The sequence below is a fragment of the Anas platyrhynchos genome, chromosome 7, assembly GCF_047663525.1.
Source record: "Anas platyrhynchos isolate ZD024472 breed Pekin duck chromosome 7, IASCAAS_PekinDuck_T2T, whole genome shotgun sequence".
In the NCBI taxonomy this organism is placed as follows: Eukaryota; Metazoa; Chordata; class Aves; order Anseriformes; family Anatidae; genus Anas; species Anas platyrhynchos.
Window position 1 is genome coordinate 28676198 of NC_092593.1, and position 17817 is coordinate 28694014.

Genomic DNA, 17817 nt, shown 5'->3' on the forward strand with positions numbered 1-17817 from the left:
TAGAATTTATCTGCCAAAGATAGAATTCAAACTGTCTTGGTTCTGCAGAAGTGTAAGACGGTCATGAGATTACATTTAATGCACTCAAGAAAACAACGTTTCAGACTTTCAGGTTTTAAGTTCATCCTCCTGTATCTGATGAACAAAGAGAAGATGTTAGAAGGTGTGGGGAGCTGGGGGTCGGCCTCTTCTCCTGGGCAGCAAGTGATAGAACAAGAGGAAGTGGCTTCAAGTTGCACCAGGGGAGATTTAGGGTGGATATAAGGAAAAATTTCTTCACTGAACGGGGCTGTGACGCATTGGAACAGGCTGTCGAGGGAAGTAGTTGAGTCGCCATCCCTGGAGACATTTAAAAGATGCATAGATGTGGTTCTTATGGATGTAGTCTAGTGGTAGACTTGGCAGTGCTGGGTTAATGGTTAACCAATGATTTTAGAGATATTTTCCAGCTTCAGTGATTCTGTGAATGCTGTCATTCTCTGAAGTCTGTACTTACCAATTACCTCACAGGAGAGGGGAGGTGGTACATTTTGCAGAACACTTGTAACACTTGCTAACGTGTGTGTCTTGCCCTTTTTCTTTGATTGTTTTCCCCCTTTTGCTAAAAAAGGTGATCGCAAGAAGTCACTTTTTTATGCATATGTTTCATATGAAAATAAAATAATAATAAAAAAGACGTATTTAGGATTTCCCCAGGCCAGTAAATGAGAGCAGCAGTATAAAGGGCATCTAGAAACATCCTTCTAGCTGTGGTTCAGCTAAGAGTCATTTAAACATAATTAAGTGTGCTCCATACCAGATGGAGCAGAGAGCAAGGCAAGATCCCCACTGAATAATGAATCTTAATTAGAGGTGTTTTTTAATTACATGGGGAAAAAAAGATAAACCAGCATGCTTGGATAGAACTTATTTTAATTGGCATGAAAATTTTCTATGCCTCTTTCCTTCTTTGAGTGCTGTCAGCTTTGTAAACCTCTTGAATAGATTACTTCAGTGGCAGAACTTTTCCTTCACTGAAATTGTTGGCATGTGATACTGTCAGTTGTGATTTTTACCAAAGAAGCTTCAACTGACATTAGTGAAGTCTCTAGTCAGAACTGCCAACTATTTTTAGTGATTGGAAAATAAGCCAGTCTTACAAAAACTGTCTTACTTCTAAATCATGGGTAGTGTTAATGTTTAAGAAAACATGACCGTGTTGTCGTGTGTTTATATCTGTTAACACTACTTGAAGGAGCTGAATACACAACAGTTGTGACCAACTTCAAAATATTCAATGATTATTTAAAGTATTCATTACTTGGAAACTTATTTAAAGACTGGAAAATGCATAAACAAGCATATATATATATATATATATATATAGCATCTAGCATGAGGATCTTTTAGAAAGTCTTAGGTCTTTTTTCTAGGAGATCTAACAATACTGTAACACATGGTCACCTGTCAACTGCATTAAGTTATTTTTTAAGAAAAAAAATACGAAAAACATCCATTATTGATTTTTTTTTTCTCCTGTCAGCTCCCTCCAACGCATTGTACTTTCTAACAGTGTTTTAACATCAGAGAGCAACATCTTACGTGGACAGGTAGTGACAGGACAAGGGGTAATGGCTTTAAACTGAAAGAAGGAGATTTAGGTTAGATGTTAAGAGGAAGTTCTTCACTCTGAGGGTGGTGAGGCACTGGAATGGGTTGTCCAGAGAAGCTGTGGATGCCCTGTCCCTGGAGGTGTTCAAGGCCAGGTTGGATGGGGCTTTGGGCAGCCTGGTCTGGTGGGAGGTGTCCCTGCCTGTGGAAGGAGGATTGGAACTGGATGGCCTTCAAGGTTCCTTCCAATCCAAACAGTTGTATGAACATTTACGGTTCTAATTTTCCTGCCTTACTTTAGCTGTGGTACTTGGCAGCACAAGTACCTGTGTACACTGCTTTAGAGCAACAAAATTTGTGTTCCTTTTGAGTACTGATGTTCCTAGTTTGAGTTTTGATGGGATCCTTAGCTAGCCATGGCTTTCAGGGTAAAGCTGTCCTTCCTCATTCCATTCAAAGTGATTGAGAGACTTCCCAGGGTATTACACTCTCTAAAACATTGCGTTAACAGAACAAAAAGTGCAAAATCTTCAGTGTGTCCAGTTCCTTACCACCCACAGTGGATCTGCTCAGAAAGCCATGGAAATAAGGAGGTGTGAGAAGAACTAAGAGAACAGAATGATTGCAGGCCAAGCTGCAATTCCTCCGGCTGTTGAACATGGATACAAAACTGCTCTTTTTCCATCCAGTTGGAGTCTATTCAACTCATATTTTCTTAATATGGCTTTCACAGGCACTGGTTATAGGAAGAAGGATATGAAGAGAAACCATTTTTTAGTGTTAACTGAATGATTTCTGTTTAGCCTACAAAAGTTATGTTGTTCAGTAGCAAATTTCTGATGCCACTAGTAAGAACAATGTTTGAAAAATGCTGTTTTAGATAATTTTTGGAGATTACAGCTTCAGGTAAGAAATACACTGTAAGAAAGTTTTAATAATTTATTCTGTTTTCCTTAAATTCCTTCACTTTAGTATGATAAGGAATTTTTATGCATGAACACTGTGTATTGGCAGTCATGACCCTTCAGCACACATTCTGCAGACAATATAATTTGTGGCTGGACATTACAAGAGATTCTTTATTAAATTTAGCAGATTTGTTGCCATGAAATGCTCCCAAACCCTTTGTGTTTCACTCTTGACTGCATTTGACTGGAATTTACTGTTCAATACTATACAAGTCTTTGTTGTGCTACTGCATTTTAACAAAATGTGTTCCTACTTGGTGTTTTTCTTTTGATCTTTATTTTTTCCTTTTTTTCTTCTTTGAGCACCGAAAGGAGTAACCTATCGAGCTTTTGCTGGAGGATGTTATAAATGAAAATTTAGTAACCATTCCATCAGCTTTGTAACCTGGGCGAAGTGATGTGTGCATGGTAGTGAATACTTCATGAAGATTTAAAGCATGTTTGAAATTTGTCAGGAGGAAAGCTTCCACTTTGGTTCACTCTAATTTAAATAAATATTTATCACCTGCTATCAGTGTGAATTTAATACAGTAATAGATATTTTGGAGTCTTGGAACAGAAGAGTTAGATGCGCTTGACCTACTAAATTTGCCTTTTCATTCATGAATGTCAATATAAAGCACAAATAATTTTGTTAGTTTTTTAATCAGGATAAAAATGAGGACTTTCCAGTTATAGCAAATATAATTTTTAAATACATATCTAATGTATCATTACTCCAACTTTCTACTTTAGAAAATAAATAATGATTCATTAAATTAATCGTGCAATACTACTTTTTTCCCATTAAAATATCCTCATTGTGATTGTGCAGATTTTGTCACACCTCTTGTGTTCTATGTAGTCTTAAAAGAGGATGTTTAGTTTTGTAAGTCTAGGAGAGCAGTTTTTTTGCAAGGAATTTAAAAGTTGCGTATAAATGGCAAATAAAATGTTTCTCAATATAAGGCTGTGTACAAATATATACGCAGTGGTTTTGTGAGGCAACCTTAGTCAAATGCATTTTTTACAGCTGTTTTTCTGATGATGGAATAGATATGTGATAAAATTTATTTTGAAATTTAAGACTACATATGCAGAGAGATGCTGAAGCACAGTTTGTTTCTCTTCATTTTGTGCTGCATCTGTGTAGCTGTATTCACCTATTTTGGGTGTACAGAAAAGATAAGCATGCCACTGGGTTCAGTGAAGGTGGTTTAAGGGTCAGAGTTGTTGGAAGAAGGGGTTTGCTCTGCTGAACGGGCCTGTTGCTGGAGCTGCCATGCAGTGGGCAGGCAGTCCTGTTTGGGCAGCCAGCAGCTGAAGGTCCTGAGCAAACTGAGGTGAGGTGAAAATCATTTGGGAAAAAGCATAAAAAATGAAAAGCATAAAGGAATTGAATTTAGAGAATATAGCATAGCTAAAGAGAAGTAAAACATCCATACAGTCTTCAGTCAAGTTGCCTACCTACCAAAGAACTGCCTTTCATGACACTGATTTTATTTGTCATTTCTCAAATTGAGCAAATAAAATCATTTAAGACAAAAATGCAACATTATTAAAATAAGAATAAAGTAGAATTAAATATCAGTCTCCTAGAAATGGCCTTAAGCATCCATTTTTACTTTAGTAATGGGAGCTTTTTATTTTATAGGTGTATCCTACAAATAATACAATTTAGTTTTCAGGTTTAAAGCATTTTTCACGTGAAGTAAAAACTTTGTTCTAGTGTGATTTGAATGCAAAAGGAAAAGCTGCAGCATTTTATTGTTATATGAAAGTAGCAAATGCAATGTTTGCAAATAATTCTTGAATGTGCTCTTTCTTGAATTATCAAGAAGTATTGCTCTCCATTTACATTGCAAAAGCTTTAATCAGTGAGCACACATCACTTAACCAGTTATAAAGAGCGATAAAGGAATCTATAAATTTTGCATTTACAAGATCCTGCAACGAAGGCATTGTAAGTTACTCTTTCTGGGCACCGCAGGTTCAAGCAGCACTGATGTTAAAGAAAACCGCAACATGGACAACGTTCCCCCCAAGGACGGCAGTGTGCAAGGCACCGGGGAGGGGGCTCAGCTCTCCAATGGTGGTAGCAGCAGCAGCAGAAAGCGTCTTTTGGAGGAGGGCAACAATGGCCACTCCAAATTTCGCCCTAAGAAGAGGAAGAAAACGCCAGGTCCCGTTTTGCCAAAGAATGCCCTGATGCAACTTAATGAGATTAAACCTGGTTTACAGTACAAACTGCTGTCCCAAACAGGGCCGGTTCATGCTCCAATGTTTGTGATGGCAGTTGAAGTTAATGGGCAGGTGTTTGAAGGGTCTGGCCCTACAAAAAAGAAAGCCAAGCTTCATGCTGCTGAGAAGGCTCTGCGGTCTTTCGTTCAGTTCCCAAATGCGTCAGAGGCGCACCTCGCAATGGGGAGGACTCTCTCTGTCAACACAGACTTCACCTCCGACCAGGCAGACTTTCCTGACACGCTTTTCAATGGATTTGAAACTCCAGTTCCTGCTGATGCTTCCTTTTACCTAGGGTCCAATGGGGATGGCTCCTTCAGCTCTAGTGGGGACTACGGGTTGTCATCGTCATCTGCTGTAGCCAGCAGTCTTACCCAGTCGCCTCTCCCCACACCATCACCGTACCCAACCACGAGCGGCAAGAATCCGGTCATGATCCTGAATGAGCTGCGGCCAGGACTGAAGTACGAATTTCTCTCAGAGAGCGGGGAAAGCCATGCCAAAAACTTTGTCATGGCTGTTGCAGTGGATGGTCAAACGTTTGAAGGATCAGGAAGGAATAAAAAGCTTGCAAAAGCTCGGGCTGCTCAGTCAGCCTTGGCATCCTTGTTTAACATGCAGCTGGATCAGACTCCATCTCGACAGCCCATTCCTAGTGAGGGGCTCCAGTTGCATTTGCCACAGGTGAGAAGCCCTTTGGTGTTTTTCAGCCTGCTTAGATAATGACCAGTCATAGCCAAGGTGAATCATTTTGAATCAGCTTCAACATTTCTGCTGTTTGTTCTGCTTGGATGGATGGGTGTGTTTATTTGTGTGTGTGCTTATGTGTGTATACATATAAATATATATATATATGCACATATATTTATATGTAATTTTTATATATAAATATATAAATATATATATTATGTATATATATATGCAAATTATATTTATGTGCAAATTATTTATTTAGGCAAGTAAATCGGGATGAGATATAGTTTAAATTAAATAATTAGTGAAGTAGGGGAGGTAGCAAACATACCAGACAGAGATCAAAAAATGTAAAGCAGCTAGAATGAAGTAATTTTAAACTTTTTTAATGAAGAAAAATTCTCCCTTGTTTGCTTGTGCTTCTCCCCAGTCTAAGTATAATAATGAATGTTTGTCTGCCCTCTTTGTACTACATCCATTGGGTCTTTTTAATGATATGTCTGTCTAAATCCATCTACTTGTTATGTATGTATATATGCATACATATACATATAAGATCCCATGAATTCGTTTCAACTTTCTGTTTATTCTAATGAGAGTTTTGAGGCTTTGACCTTTGCCATCGCAAAAACATTGTTTTAAAGTTCATTCAAATTACTCTATGTCTGATTCAATATCATTCTATAATCTGGGGTTGAAGAGTATATATAAACGTGATTATTATACATACGTTGTTTCCTCTAGTTGCATGGACAAAATGCATTATTTAGAAATTCCTATATGCTGTCTCTTTATTTTTCATGATTCTTGGATTATTTATGAATGTTTCATGCTTTTTCAAATCTAGAATTATGCTATTTCAGGTCTTTATGATTTCTTCAGTAGGTTCAGCTATTTCACTATTTTAAAATAGTGCTTTTAAAGGTGGATTTGGCACCAGACGCCAAAAAATTCACTGTTTTTTACATGTTACTAGTTCCTGAATCAGTAAAATGATGAAAATGGGAACTACAATATGAAGTAGAAAAGAATAAGAATTATTCTTGCCCTGAATAATTTTTCAGGGCGACTTCTGGTAAGTTTCGTTCTGAGGTGGGGAAAGTAGAATCATTATATTCTCTCCCAGTTCACACTTTTATCATTCTAAGGGGGTAAAGTTGTTTTTCTGCCCAGAAGATCAATGCATAACAACTTACACAGCCTTTTTAAGGGACTTCAATGGACCACTGGACGGTGATGGGTACTTCTGGTCTCCTTGCTTTGTGAGATTTTGACCTGCATTCTCAGTTCTGTGAACCTATTTGTTGTCCCAGAGTGCCACCCCGTAAGTGGACTCTTGCTGTAGTTATGCTGTGCAAGGTGTGGAGAAACTATGTGGTCAATTCTGGGCATTTGAGCTCAAGGTACAGTTTTAAATATATTTTTTTAAAAGGCAACACATGCAAACAACTTTTTTTCCCTCCAGCACTCCAAAACTGACCTTGATGCCCATATTGTCTACAACAAAGCGTACTTTAGGGCCAGCTTGCATTTTACCTTTCTAACAGATGTGCATAAAAGGCTACTCCAGTGTGGAAGAGAACCCAGTGTTTGTAGGGGTAATTCAGCATACTACACCATGTGGGGAAGGGGCAGGTTGCTGGTACTGTCTCATGTAGATCCTATTTAAAGTCAGCTATCGATTTTGAGTCTTTTGGTCAGTTTGTAATCAGGACATCCATTTTTCTTTCTGCACTTTGCTGTGTTTTATTACCCTGCTTTTATAGTTATAATTAGCTATCAAGTTATTGGAATTGATCTATTACATCATGGTCTATTATAAGTGATTTTGTTTTGGTACATTTTAGTGAGTAATCAGAGATTTAAGCATTTGTGATGTTTGGTTGTGCTTTTGTTTTATTCCTTTTTTTTTTTTTTTAACTCTTGAGTTCTTAAACAGTTGTTTTTAAATGGTTTTAAATGAATATGTGTAAATATATTAAGTCTGGAGATAACCCTAAAGTGGGTGAAGTCACAAACATTGGAGAGTACAGGAGTGATGCAAACGAGGTTGAGATTTGTAACAACTCATAGACCAAGCAACATAGTGATTTTATTTGGAAAAATTGCAAACTGGAAACATGCAAGGGGAGAAAAATTCCAAGCACTGAAAGCTCAGTGGAAGGAATGAGAGTACAATGTAGCTCTGCCAATGCAGATGTTGGAATTGCTGCCTGGGCGGCAGGTTCCAAATGCGTCCTCAGCTCAGAGCTGCGTGGTGAAAAGCAGTGTGTTGCCTCATCTCTTGAGGTGCCATTACCTTCTGGATCTGGTAGGCAGCAGGCAGAACTCTAAGGTGTCTGCAGCTAACGTGTTAATTTGTGATGCCTTGCAAGAAAAACTGTTAGAGCGGAAAGAATTGAGAGGAGTGAAAAGATGATTGCTGCTCTGGGTGGTGATGGGGAGTTTTGGGTGAAGTACATGTCAAAAGTTGTTTACCTTGAGGTAGAAGCAAGTACACTGGAGGGAATGAAATGTGGGAATACACATCTAAGCTATCAAATGATAGAGAAGGACTGTTGGTATCAGAGATCAGCTTATTAAATAGATATGGGTATAATCATTTGGCCACTACAGTGGGTTATCAAGGTCCTGTGGTTTAATACATTTAAAATCAGTCTGTGCAAAGCAAGTTTATCTGCTTGTTCACAGCTTGACCTTTTGTGAAAGATGAAGCACTGCTGCCTGTGGTGAGGAAAATCTCTTTGCTGGGAAAGCGACTTAAACCCAGCAAGTCAGCATGTGCCTCAGAGCAGGTGAAGGTGCACCGATGAAAATCAGGCCTTGTGTGTTTATTACTCTGTGTATTAAAATGGGAGAAATCGTCAGTCCAGCGGGGTAGGGACGTGCCTCTCCAAAACAAAGAAAATATGTTTATGGGTAGCTACATTCTGTAAATTGATAGCCATCCTCATTTTATCTCCCATGCCAAGTCCAACAGGATATCCGGTATTGTACAGTAATCCACAGCATGTACCAAGGGCTCTAAAATGTGTCCTTGAAGTTTTATTTTCTGTGGAAGACAACTACGTGTTTCAACATGCTTAGGTTAAGATCATTAAAACATTTAAAGTGCCTACTTTGTCATAGGTCTAAAGATTTGGTAGGTAGCTATAGTTGTTGAGATCTGGAGAAGACAGAGAAATGTGAACAGTATTTTAAAATAACTTTGGAAGACAAGTGGGTCACCTGTTTATAGATGAAGTGTGGAAGCTGATAGAAACAAGTTTTTGAAAACTATTATTGTGAAGCCCAAATCCGATTACAGGGGAAAGCAGCATTGCTGAGCACTGAACTTTGCCTCTTGTTTTTGGAGGTGGTCTCAGTGGACTGAGCTTGCCGTGATGGCCTCCTTGGTGCAGAGCCCTTTCTCTTGGCTAGGCTTCCTCCACGGCTTCCCAGGCCCTTGCCTGACTTTATTTCTGAGACATCCTCCACCATAGGTGTATGTTGCCTGTCTCCCTTGTAACCTTTAGTAATCTCACTGCAATAGAGAGGCCACTGTTTGGCCCTCTCTTCTCCCTTCTCCTCTCTCTGTCCTTCCTTCACTTTTCTCCTTTTTATAAAACTGGATTCAGAATATATCCATGTTAATTTCAGAAGCCATTAAAAAGGGTCAGTGAGGAAGAAGTTTCTTTTTTTTTTTTTTAATTCAGGAGACTAGTAGCACACAAATCTTATTGTGAAGTTGAGAAAATTGTAGGGTTAACCCTAGAAAGCTCATGCGTTACCTACTGCTGTTACCTTCAGTGGTTGTAATTCTCACTCCTTCTGTGAGACTATTTTAGAGTATTCACCAACTATAATAATAATAAGCATGTTCAGTGTCTAGGAAGTGTATGTAAAGCTACGATTGCCTAATACGAGCTTCTTCAGAACTTTAAAGAATCTTCTCTATCCCTCAGTCTACAAATAAGTATCTTAACATCCAGAGGCCAACTTCATCAAGGCTCCCTTAGCCTTCATTTAAAGGAGAAAGGAAAATGTTTCCCCCCATGCGGGACTGACGTTTTTTTTATCTCTGCTGTAGCACCTGTCTGTACTTGGTTTTGCCCAGATACGAGCTATAGTAGGGGTAGCAGTGGTGCACGGTGTTGTGGTGCTCTGCTTCCCATCCCCTCCACTGTGCTGCAGCGACCACCAGCCCCGTGATGGGACCAGCACTGAGCCTTCGTGCTGCTGCCCAAAGCCAGGTGCTGAAATAAGCACAGGGAGGCAGGAAGAATTTACCCCAGTGTGGTTCTCAAGGACTGTACCTGCTTTAACTGCAGCTCTAAACCCATGAATCTGAATCTCACTGAAATGTGGTGGGACCACTCCCATGACTGGAGTGCTGCAATGGGTGGCTACAAGCTAGAGAGAAGCTTGAGAACTGGTTCCTCTACAACATGATGGTAGCCTCTGAACAAAGCTGAGCTTCTGAAAAAAAATTCAATCCGTTGATAAGAATTCCTGAATTGTAGTCCATTCAAATGCATTGAGAAAATTTGTATTCGCAGTGTTGAGAGTCTGCTGATTCTACAAGTCATGTTGTGCAAAACATGGGCTGAAGCTTGGTGCAAATGTGACCTCAGTCACCACTGACTGCTAGTTGCTCTGTGTCCCGGTCAGATTCTGGAAAAAGACATCAAGCTCCAAAATCATGACACATGAGCTGTAGTTATTGCTTCATTGGCTGCAAAAGCTTTCCCGGAAGAAAGTCAACATTGAGAGTTCCTCTGTTTCTAGTCTGTCAGTTCTCATGAGCACTGCTAAGAAAGCAGTGGTGAATCAGGCTGGCAGTCTTCAAGCCTTTTCTTTTTACTTTTCTTTTGACTGCGGCAGTCTGGTTTTGGAACAGATTATGCTCAAGATGTGTCAGCACTGCGGATTTTCCTTGGGCTGTCCCTGGAGGTGTGGTGATTTTCTTCTTGTACAGAAAGGTCCTGTAGTTAGTTCGTAAACAGAGGCATCTCAGCCCCAATGTCCTCTTGGGCTGGATTTAATTGCTTATGCACATGTTTAGCATTGTACAAGACGCTCTCAGGTACCTAAGGCATTGGTGCAGCACTGGCCGACCTGGCGCAGGACCTGTGCACTTCTGAAGTGTGTCCACCTGTGGGCCAGGGGTAGCATCTTGACTACAGCCAGCTGGCAGCATGCAGACAATCGCACCCGGTCTTCTATGCCTGGCACTGCGAGGAAGGGATTTAACACCAGGCTGCAGGAATCTGCATGTAGAGATGTTTAAACCTGGGTTTTCCCATGTGTGTGTGAGCCTGAAGTCCTGTTATGGTCAGTGCATGCCTGGGGGTGTGATGGTGTCTGAAAGAGCCATCACCCTTAAATGGCCTCTTCATATGGACACTCTTAATTTGTCTAAAAACTGTGCCAAAAAGGGTTTTCCTCCATTGCAGCTGCTTCTGTTTAACATGTAACTTGTCTTTCTCAGCCTTTCCTTTTGATGTAATCGACTGTGCTGCTGGGTGTATCACGGTGGCACTGGACTTTGTGTAGTACATGCGGAAAACAGGACCAACAACAGATATTTACATGGTGGTTTTTACTCAAGAGTAATGTTCCATAGATTGCCCTGGTTTTCAGTTTCTTTTCTGGTGAAGATTCAGGAATTTGAGTTTGATTTCATCTCTAGTTATTGTAGTTCCAGCTGCCTTAAAATCAGCATGTGAGATTGGCTGCAGTGTTGAACTGAACCATCATCGGAGTTCAGCACGAGCAGGAATGGTATCCTGAAGTTGTTGTTAATATGAATTTAGTCCCCGCAGAGCCTGAACGATGTTGCTTGTCAGCACAACTGGCAAGTTACAGCTCTGTAGCTATTGTCCAAGTTTTCCTTAAGATGAAAGAGTTAAGCCTTCCTAATTTTCAGACAGGTAGGTTATGCAGTGATGTCTTACACTCTTAAATTTGTACGTCTTATTAAAAAAAAAACAAAAAAAAACACTTTTGAAAACAAATTCATTCTTACTTATGCAGTAACTAGGTAATTAATTTGATTGTTATGAAAGGTTTCTGTGTTGCTTTGAAGAGGCTGCTTTTGCACTTCAATCTTTCTGTCAGGTCCAACACTGAGGATGCTGAAAGGAGATGTTCTAAGGTTTGAGCCTGAAAATACTGACTCATCTCCCTGTTCAGTTGTTCTCCAAAGCCTCAAAAGTTCATAGTGATCATGAGCGTAAGGTATTTTGATATTTAACATGGGGCTATGTGACCTTGTCATGGAGCACACAGAACTCTATTTCCACATACAGTGAGCTCTGAGTGTTCAGTGTGCCTGAAAAATTGGACCTAGCCACCTCCTTGGCATAGTGCAGATGCATCAAAATCTTTGTCCAGTTTTAAAGCAAACAATACGAACACTTCTAATCTGTTTGTCAAATCATTTAAAAGTGCAAATCTTTATAACCTAATGCTTTTGTGGCTTTTTTTTTAGTTGTTGAATTTTCTAATGTGTGTTTCTGTGTGATCCAACAGGTTTTAGCAGATGCTGTTGCACGCTTGGTAGTAGATAAATTCAGTGATTTGACAGAAAACTTCACATCTCCACATGCACGTAGAAAAGTCCTTGCTGGAATTGTCATGACAACAGGTAAAGAAAAAAAAAAACTGTTTTAGCTGTCTAAATCCCAGGGCTTTGTTTGCGTTCTAAGAAACTATGTTCTTTCTTTGGTCAATCAGTATTGAAATATATTTTTACTGTTTAATACTCAAGGTGCATTAAATATAGCAATTAAATCTCGGCTAAAGATGATTAAAGGAAAATTAGATCTGCAAATGCATCTGTTTCTGGAGCTCCTGTCTTCTGCGTAGTTGAGACTTCTGAGATAATTCATAGTCTACAAAATGCATGAACCTGTTAAAATGAAACATTGAACTTTTTGAAAGTAAATCTAAAATAAATTTCACCACATTGGTCACAGATGGCATTCTTGGTTTTGGCACGGTATATAAGAAATTATGCTTGCTTTACAAATCTTTAAGGTTTTGCACTTTGTTAGTTAGCCTTTGCTCTTTCCCACACCCACACACAGCTCCCCATGAATCTGCACCACTTCAGGCCGGGATGCACATCACAGCTAACTCTACGCACTGGCAGCCTAGGCTCCCTCGCATTGGCACCTCCAGGAGATGATCCTGTATTGTGGATGGACCTTAAATTTCAGGTGCCTGGGCCGTGTTGAATATGTTTCTTCCCGCTTGTCCATACTGCAGTAAATATTCTGTTGAATGAAGACAGCAGAAGGCATTTAGCAGGGCCAGCTGCTTTCTGTATCTGGTGTTTTTTGCTTTGTTTTGGTACAGGGATGTAGCATTTTGACCTGTCATTCCAAATTCTTCATGGAATTGACTATTTTAATGACAAAGGTAGGTTTTTTTGTATAGAAAACATGCAAAATATTTTTAATTCAATTGTGCAGAATTATTTAACACCAAGAACTATGTCTCTAGATGTCCTGTACTGCTGATAAGCTTTAAAATGGTTTAACTATTTGAACTTCATTATCTAGTTTTACTTATCATGTTGATGGTTTAATACCCTTCTGTTCTGTGTTTTTGTTTTGTTTTTTTTTTAAATAAATCAGTGCCTTTTAATAATACAAATTTCTATATATGCTGTTAATATCTGCATATATGGACAAAAGGTTGCCGTGCTCTAAGCCAACTGGCTGCCTGGGCTCAGAAAAAAGCATCATCTTTGGGGATCAGGCTGTAATAACTCTTCCTGAAGCAGCAATTTTTCCCTGCAGGTTTTCAATTTCTAACTCATATGAGCTCCAAAAGGAAGAACTCACAAGAACCATAGACCATACTGGTAGAGGAAAGATAAGTCTGAGTGAAGCTTTTGGTTTAATGAAAAAATCAGAAGAAAAAATATTTCTTGAAAAGAAACAAAAGAGCCTTGTTTGAATTCTGCAGGACGATCTCTTGCTAAGTTGCTTGTGATTTTAATTGCATCTTCATTCTAAAATTTTGTTTTGTCAGGTACAGATGTGAAAGATGCTCTGGTAATAAGTGTTTCTACAGGAACAAAATGCATCAATGGTGAATACATGAGTGATCGGGGTCTTGCATTAAATGATTGCCACGCGGAAATTATATCTCGACGGTGCCTGCTTAAATTTCTATATACACAACTTGAGCTTTATCTAAGGTAAGCTTATAGGAAGATAAGCTGACCACATGGAGCTGTAAAGCTTTAAGAAAATGTCTTCTAATTATTTGAATCTGAAACATTTGTCCTGACATGCCCTGCTGAAATGAAGTGTGTAAAGTAACACTTGTTGCATTAGAATGTTTAACTGAGAACTGAAGCTCTTTGCCCTGAAGTTTAAATTGAACAAAACATGCATTCAGTTAGGTGTCAATCTTGAGAGGAAAGCATAGACAAAATTACAGGGAATCATTTTGTAATCTGTAAACAAAAATCTAAATCAAAATAATCTCAAGTGGTCCAATGTGTGATGTTGTTTTGTTTTCTGGTAAGTCCCTGAAAGCTCACTGGGGAATGTAAAAGGCTCTCTATTTCTTGTCTCCATTCTTTTTTCATTTTTAAATTTGTAATAACTTCTTAGAGTTATATTATAAAATTTCCAGGCATCATGTGTTGAGACAATGCCTGTTGAGACTGACCAGCTTATGTTATTTTTTACATTAATTTTGGTTTTGACTATATTTTTGTTCTCTGTTTCAGCAATAAAGATGATCAGCAAAAATCCATTTTTATCAAATCGGAGCAAGGCGGGTTTAAACTGAAGGAAAATGTGCAGTTTCATCTCTATATCAGCACGTCTCCTTGTGGAGATGCTAGGATTTTCTCGCCACATGAAGCAGCACAAGAGGGTATGATAGCAGTAGTATTCTAGTATTGGAGTTTAAAGTATTATTTGAGCACGTACTAGTGATATGGTTATGTAGCTACATTGCAAGGAGTGATAGAAATTGTCATGTAAGCCAGCAGCTACGTTGGCTTTAATAGACTCTTCTTATTGTAATGCTATCTGTGAAATATTTTGAGAATATTTTTCAGTTGATTGTAAGCAGTTTTTGTCATTTAGATCAAGGGGACAGACATCCAAACCGCAAGGCAAGAGGACAGCTACGAACAAAAATAGAATCTGGGGAAGGAACAATCCCTGTGCGCTCTACGACCACTATCCAGACGTGGGATGGAGTATTGCAAGGAGAAAGGCTACTTACTATGTCATGCAGTGACAAGATAGCAAGGTGAGATACTAAATAATTGTTTTTTCAGTGGAATAAGAAAGGAGGGTTGCATGACAGCTGCAGTGAATGTGCAGGTTATTGCTTGGTTTCCTTGCTTAGATGTAGCATGGCTGCAACTCCAGTGATGAAGCTCTGATTCTTCACCTGCAGTTGGTGTCAGCCCTTCTGCTGGCTTCAGAGGCGAGGTGAAAACATCTATCATTTTAGCAAGTCAAGTCATGACAGCCTTGTTTTGTAATTTTCACTGGAAAATATCAGAGGAATACCTTCTTTTTTTTTTCTAATGTAGTATGGCATTGGCAACGCAGTGACAGTGCAATAAATCTATTAGCTGTAGCTGATTAATTTCCTCTGATAATATATGTTCTTGTATATCAGTGGAACAGATGTGTTCCATGGATAAATTTAGATTTTTGTTATTTTATGCAGGGAAAAAGTATTCTAGTTAAAAACATGTTCATTGATAGTCATTTTTAATTTCTAGCTTCAAAATTATTTTAATGTTAGTTTTAATATTTTTACTGTAAATAAATATTTTGGTTCCAGTACTAGTACTTTTATTTATACTTTATCCAATATATTCTTATTCTTTGTTGTCATTATTGACAGACAAAGATAAAGATTTTTGAAAACTGTGGACAGACAGATGACACCCCCCACCACACCCCCAGTTTAGCAGCAGTAACCTTTAAAAAGTACCAGAGGTCTGGGAGAGTTGCTGAAAGATGGTAGTATTATTTGAAATGAGCCTGTCTGATTGCAGCCTCTTTGTTCTCGTGAAATAGATGAGAAATGCCAAGTTTTTCACCTGATATTTTAATTAATTATTTTTTAATTTAAAAAAAATGTGCTGGGCTGTCAAGTCACACTTAGTCTGATTCAGAATTTATTAAGTCTATTTTAACAAAGAAAGTAAGTGGAAATGTAATTGTGAACTGTGTACACCAAATCAAAACATACAGGATGAATGTTAGGTGATTGCTTCTTTCCTCTAGTCTTGTCTCAAGTAATCAGCATCTTTACTGAAGGAAGGCACTTGAGTTTAAATCCTTCTAACACAAATAGATAGGGCCGCTCAGAAACCACTATGTTGGGTTGTTGAAAGGCAATTTTAAAAAAATGACATTGAAGTTTTAAAATAATATTTTCAATAGTTCATCAAATAGATTTCCCAGCTTCATGTCAGTAACTTCTCCTAACCATCCAATGTGGTATTCATGCTGCATTCATTTGACTTCTTTTATCACATCATCATTGCTGTTAGTGAAAATAAAACTTGAAGACAGTTATTGAGCTAGAACACATTTGACTATTTTGTTGATTTTGTGTGATGCAGAACAGAATCCATCTCTCGCTTGCGTAGCTAGCTGTCACCTCTCCTTGGGGCTAATGGGAATAATTTTGTTTGTGCCAGTGAAGGAAGCAAATAGAACCCCTTGACACAGAACAAAGACTGTATGACGGGTAAGGAGGCCCAAATTTTCATATTCTTTTTTTCTTTTCTTTTTTTTCTTTTTTTCTTTTTTTTTTTTTTTTAACATTTCCCTGACATTATGACCATGTTTTGTCCATTTAAATCTGAAAGAATGCATTGCTATGTAGTTTCCAACAGTCAGTGCTCCAGAATGCCCTTGCCCTGTGCACTTGCACTGAGCTTTCCAAAAGGTTCACGGTACCAGCGTGGAAAACACATGGGTGAATAAAGTATGCAGGATTGCACGTGCAATCCAGAGCAGAAAAACTCTTTGTACCTGAACAGCCATATCTGCGTGGATTATATGTATAACCCAAGCTGTGACTTTCAGCCTCTAAGTGCTTTGTTGCAGTGTGCTGCCTAGCACCCTCCTGAGCCTGGTAGGAACACCCAAGAAACTTGTAAAACTTCTGTTAAACTTCTCTTTTTCTGGAAAAAAAAATGCTAAAAAGTAGATGGTCTACAGTTACAGCTGCTCATTACAGTGATGGGCCAAGCTCACCATTAGTAACGGGTGAGCTCTAATGCAAGAGTGGATGGAACTCCTTGGGCTGACTTCAGGTGCTGATTGTACATTGGCAGACTTGGCCATGCTAAGCCAAGGTTTGAATCGTGCCACAGGCTGAGATAGGACGTGTGAAACAGGCTTTGGCTGTGGAACAACACAGGTCTTCTGCTTCCCTCCAGACAGCTCAGCTCACCTCTTCTTCTCCAGCTTAGTTGGAGGCAGATACTCAGCACCCCTAAATGACCTCCTTCTGCTTGTGCTGGAAGAGACGGGGGAAAAAAAGAGAAAAAGTCAAGGGGTATGAGAGCTGTGCTTTAGGTAGGAAGGAAATGAGGGGTGCCAGAATCTAACTTGCACTGATGTCACCGGGAGAAAAATGAGAAATAGCAAAAGGCCTGCATAGGTAAAATTGAATGTAATTCCACTTGGATCAGAAGCATTAGAACAGGATTGTCCTAGTTGTTAGTTCATGGTGATGTTTCAGGGTGGTGTTATTCTATGACAATACCTTTTTTTTGGGAACATTAATACACATGCATTTGCTTTAAATGTATCCTAGGCTTTATTATATCCATGGTGCTTTATTATGCATATTTTTGTCATTCTCTGTTTGGTATGTTTTTCCCCCCACATTCATTTCAAGTTGTTCAGCTTTGAATAGTTACTTAATTTCTCACAAAACATTTCAGTTGAGGTTTGCTGTCTTGCTAAGCAGAATGAAATGTTTTCTCACCCTGTTTCCTAGCTAGGAAGCCTCTAGAATTTGAGAAGTGATTTAATTAAGAAGTGGTCCTGTTGATTAAGGAGAAATTATTGGTGCTGTTCTGCTCTAAAGAATGTTACTTCTGATAATCTTTGGTGTGAAATAACGTCATGTGCCTATGTACTGACCTTGTTTTGCAGTATTTAGAGTGAGATATCCAAATGGAAGTTTATAACTGTCTTACTGTTTATTTCCCTGATGGCTTTTCCTTCTTGACCCCACCATCCAGATTTCTTGGACTGATGAGGTTGCACAAAAAGAACTTAAAATCCTATGTGTGCTCCCTAAAGGCTGTATGTATGTTCTGTTTGTGCCTATTGAGCTTTTTTCAAATTTG

General features: G+C 38.9%; 1 protein-coding gene across 5 annotated transcripts in view; it reads left to right on the forward strand.

The window, feature by feature from the left end:
• Positions 1–17817, forward strand: part of ADARB1 (adenosine deaminase RNA specific B1) — a 72544-nt gene that overhangs the window by 38598 nt on the left and 16129 nt on the right. For 4 of the 5 annotated variants that reach the window (XM_038182556.2, XM_038182554.2, XM_027462237.3 and 1 more), the window contains exons 4-8: positions 4528–5462; positions 11985–12099; positions 13494–13662; positions 14203–14351; positions 14567–14735. In XM_038182556.2, the coding sequence (XP_038038484.1) occupies positions 4528–5462; positions 11985–12099; positions 13494–13662; positions 14203–14351; positions 14567–14735 (1537 nt within the window). Of the gene's footprint in view, positions 1–4479; positions 5463–11984; positions 12100–13493; positions 13663–14202; positions 14352–14566; positions 14736–17817 lie in introns of all 5 variants that reach the window. The other variant, XM_072041143.1, reaches the window with a different exon arrangement.